Genomic DNA, 4,463 nt, shown 5'->3' on the forward strand with positions numbered 1-4,463 from the left:
GTTCCAGTTTCATTTTCTAGGTGCCAGTAGTATCATCTTTATTTTTCATTTTCTGGGTTTTTTTATCCAGACATTGTATCAGATCCACCATGATGTAACTTTTGGTCTCATAGGTCATTATGGCCTTTTGAAGACGTTAATATAACATTTCATTTCATTTCATTTCTCTCTCTCTCTCTCTCTCTCTCTCTCTCTCTTTTTTTTTTTTTTATAAGAAGAGGTGGGCTGGTTCCCATTTCATTAATGCTTAAAGAAATACAAAACGGCCTTGGGCCCACATACAAAGATCAACCTGGAGTAAAAACCTCCAAAGGATATACAAAAGTAACAAGGAGGAAAAGCTCCAGAGATACAGAAACATAACTAAAACATAAACAGGGGGTATACAAAAGGCTGCAGCAGCAGTGGTGAAGGAAACAAGGTCGAATGGCCAGGCTTCAAAACCGAGAAGACAAAGTCCTCCCAACTGCAATCTCCAGATACACTCTGTCACTCTGTAATAACCAATCTGTATCTAATCTGTATCAAATACAGGATGGTACAAACATAAAACTGTAGATAGTGAACATCCTGTATCCAAAGCAACCTGTATCCAGTACGCATCCGGTGGAGGTAGCAGACTCCTATGTATATCTTGGGGTCACCTTTGCCAGTACATCCGGGCGATTCTCTATGGCAGGGGCAGCCAAAGACAGACTCACACGAGGATATGCGGCATTGGCCATGTTAGAGAGACAGTGCCACCAGGCACATTTTCAGGAGCCCCGTACGAAGGGGTGGCTATTTGACACTCTAGTCACGCCCGCCCTGATGTATGCAGCAGCAGTGTGGGCACCTGGACTCTCACGATCATCATGGGTACAGCTTGAGAGACCACAGATCATGATGATGTCACGGATGATCCGCAGTAAACCTTCGGTGCCACAGGACATCGTACGGGCCGAGTTTGTTGCGCCTCCGATGGTAGTGGAGGCTCTCTTCCAGACCGTATGCTTCATCCAGAGGGTGAGAGAGCTTGGACCTGACAGACTATCACATAGAGCCCTAGAGGCGTCTAGACTACTCGCAGAGGCAGGGGAGGAGAGCTCTTGGTATGCACAGACGACACTTTGGTTCAGAGAACATGGACTGGACATAGGGCACTTGCCACCCTTTCAGTATGACCCCGACTCACCTTACATCCACCTTTCACACAGTGAGCGGAACAAAGTCTTGAGACAGGATATATGGCAGCTCTACACCCGTGAGACATGGTTTGCGCCTAGAAAGCCTCTTCTACCAAAGATGTTGTACTACATAGACCAGTTCATGAGCACCTCAGAGGACGGGTTCATACAGAGGCCCAGATACATGGATGCATATATGTCACACAGTGCTAGAGTGGCGATTGGCCAGCTCAGAGTGTCATCCCATCGGCTTGAGATAGAGACCGGGCGAGCATCACGCGTCTCCAGAGCACAGAGGATGTGCAGACTATGCAGTGAGGAGATAGAGAGCGAGGAGCACTTCACATGCAGATGCAGAGCCTACAGCACTATTAGAGACAGACACCCCTCTTTGTTTAGTGGTGACACCTCACTCCGCCAGCTCATGGAGTCAGCAGATCAGCGCCACCTGGGGCAGTTCTTACTTGAGATACTGAGACACAGGGAGTCCCTCCTCCAGACACCCACCACACAGAGAGGTGGGAGACAGTCACAGCTCACTGACTTCTTCTCGAGATCCACTCCACCACCAGCTCCACCGTCTTGGAGAGGGGTCACACTACAGCAGGCAGAGGACGTCCGATCACGACGACGGCCCAGAGTGGTCGGACACCGGACACCGAGATTACACCATAGAGAGATTACAGAGATCCGGACCCACCATCAGCACTACATACAGGAGAGGGTCGCCCGCATCTACTCGGATCCAGCTGCAGTTCTACGAGGGCTTCACACCCCAGACCCACCCATGGCGGCCATCATGTTCCCCCCACCCTATGGTTCTGGGTGGAACTAGATAGATATGCATCTCATGCTTGTATACACCCCATCGCATATAGATCTAGATTTGCATTTTCAGCCCCTAGAGATAGTGCTACACCCCCACCAAGCCAAAGCATCTGGAGCCATTTGATTTGATTGATTAGTCCTACTCACGGAACTTAGGTGTGTGGGCATGTACCCCCTCTGGGGAGTGCCACTACCCTCCACCCTAGTGAAGTGATTAGAATTAATCCACCAGTATAGGGCTCTATCATGAGACATCCATGACAGTTTTGATTTGGTTGGTTCTGGTTTTGATTCTGTTTGCTCCTGTACAATATCATAGTTCTTTTAGTTGGTTTTGTAGGACGCCGAGGTTTTTTACTCTCTTTAGGAGAGGTTTTTTCCCGGCGTCACCCCCCCCCCCATGTGCCATTGGGCACAAACCCGAAGTGGATTGTACACCCTATTGTATCCGATTGGTCCCATAGGTCGATTTGGCCTCCCGCGGACGTTTAATATAACTTTCTTTCTTTCTTTCTTTCTCTCTCTGTATGCTAGCTTCTGCGCACATTCTTGACATGGTATCAGAGCAGCTACTCTGATCCTCGGCCACGCACGCAAGGAGAAGAGGGCAGCGTTTTCTTTATGCTTCTTGTAGCAAGAGAAGAGCAGCAAACAGGCCAAGCTTGGGCGTTTCTTGAAGAGCAGCAAGGCAAGGCCATAGCCGGCTGCGAAGTGGAGGCAAAGTGCGAAGCTTTCTCTTGGCGTTTTCTTGCGGGCAAGAGGGCTGTGGAAGAAGAGAAAAGCATGGAATGTGGGCTGCGTTTTGCAAGAAAGAGGGCTGAACGGCCAGGCTGCATTTTTTTTGCAAAGCGAGAGGGCTGTGGAAGAAGCAAGAGGGCTGCGCAAGAAGGGCTTCGTTTTGGCGAAGAGGAGGCATTTTTTTCTCTGCAGATCTGCACACGTTTTTTTCCTTCATCCACAAATTTTATTAAAAGATTCCTTTTTTTCTTGACCTTACTAATTTGACCTCTCGACCTTGGCTTTGTTCCCACGAAACAAGGACGAGAAATGTGCTTGGTTGAAGGCTAGGAAAGGTATCGAGTCGAGCGTCTTGCTTCCCTACGTACACTATCTCATATCTTTCGGGATTGTGGCAAAAGACCTCTTGACCCACGCACACTCCCACACATTCCAAAATTACAAAGTCCCGATGTCATGACCCCATCGGATCTCCCTGAGATGCGCACCTGCAAAACAACCAAGAAACAATAACACAGGAGAGAGGTTTGGGCGCAGGCACACTCACCACCCAGCCATGACAGCCGCGAGCAAGGCTCACACACTCTGGCTGTCCCCACCGAGCCCGGGCTAGAGATCCTGGTAGAAGACTGCTAGCCAACTCTGCAGGCCAAGCCTGATCACCCTGGCGTCCCATACCGTCGGTGATTGCCTGCGATGCTAGCTCCACGCTCTAGACCTCGTTTGGCCGGTGTGCTACTCTATGGCCCTGGCACTCCCTTTTATAGGCTCTGGAAAAAGCGCCTGCCGATAAAAGCAAAGCCTGCCAAGAATAGCACACAAGCAAAAAAAGCAATCTTGCTGACCCATGATCCCACGGATAGCACTCTAGCTCTAGCCCGTCATCTGCCTGCCTATCCCTAGTGTGCACATGACATACTCCCCTTCCTCAAAGAGCTCACTCCAGAGCTCATAAAAACTCAGAAGAAGTAGTCTACTTGTAGCACTAGAAACCACCCACTATCGGTCAAAACCAATAGTCTCGAGGACAAGCCTACTGATCTCTTGCTCAAAACAATACATGAGCCTGCAATCCTAGGCAAAAAACAACTCTGTCAAATGATCCATCTGGGAAACTCCACACTAACAATGCTACCAGTACCCCAGGCAAGCAACAATGCTACCAATACCCAAGGTAAGCAACAACTATCCTAAAGTTGTCCCTAGCAAAAACATCTGCCATTTGACTACCATGCTTTAATATGGATGTCCTCTTCTCTGGGGAAAAACCCATAATCTACTACTGAAGTCCGATCCAAGGGGAGGCATCAGAAGATCAAATCTGCTTTCCAAATTAGGAAAGATCAAATCTTCTTTCCAAACTAGCAAAGATCATCAAACATGTACTTCCCAACTCGGAAGTGAAATCAAATCAAACTTCCCAAACTTAAGAAAGTTGAAAATCTACTTTTGATACCCGAAAAGCTAACACTTACTCTCCTAACTCGGAAAGCCTAAAACAATCCAAACTTCCTGAACTCGAAAAGTTTAAAAATGTGCTTTTCACGCTCGAAAAGCTAGCTCTGACTCTCCTGACTTGGAAAGTCCAAACAATCACACCTTGGATCTTGGGAGATTCTGTCCCAACAGACCTATCTGCGACGTAAGCTAGCATATGTCGCTGTCTGTAACAAGAGTAAAACTTTTATCCCTCAAAATGATGGATAATCTTGTATCTGCAGGCACAAAATC

The 4,463-nt window shown here is 48.1% G+C and overlaps 1 protein-coding gene across 1 annotated transcript; it reads left to right on the forward strand.

Moving 5' to 3' along the window:
* Nucleotides 1–566: 566 nt before the first annotated feature.
* LOC147613488 (uncharacterized) lies at nucleotides 567–2,001 on the forward strand. The gene has a single exon (XM_086781144.1). It carries the CDS (start codon nucleotides 673–675, stop codon nucleotides 1,999–2,001), a length of 1,329 nt encoding a protein of 442 aa, XP_086637270.1. The 5' UTR covers nucleotides 567–672.
* Nucleotides 2,002–4,463: the final 2,462 nt, after the last annotated feature.

Source organism: Cibotium barometz, chromosome 43, assembly GCF_041138505.1.
Source record: "Cibotium barometz isolate CiBa-2024 chromosome 43, ASM4113850v1, whole genome shotgun sequence".
In the NCBI taxonomy this organism is placed as follows: domain Eukaryota; kingdom Viridiplantae; phylum Streptophyta; class Polypodiopsida; order Cyatheales; family Cibotiaceae; genus Cibotium; species Cibotium barometz.

Excerpts from the sequence above, each read along its gene's own strand:
- LOC147613488 (XM_086781144.1), top strand. The coding sequence starts at position 673 with ATGGCAGGGGCAGCCAAAGACAGACTCACACGAGGATATGCGGCATTG.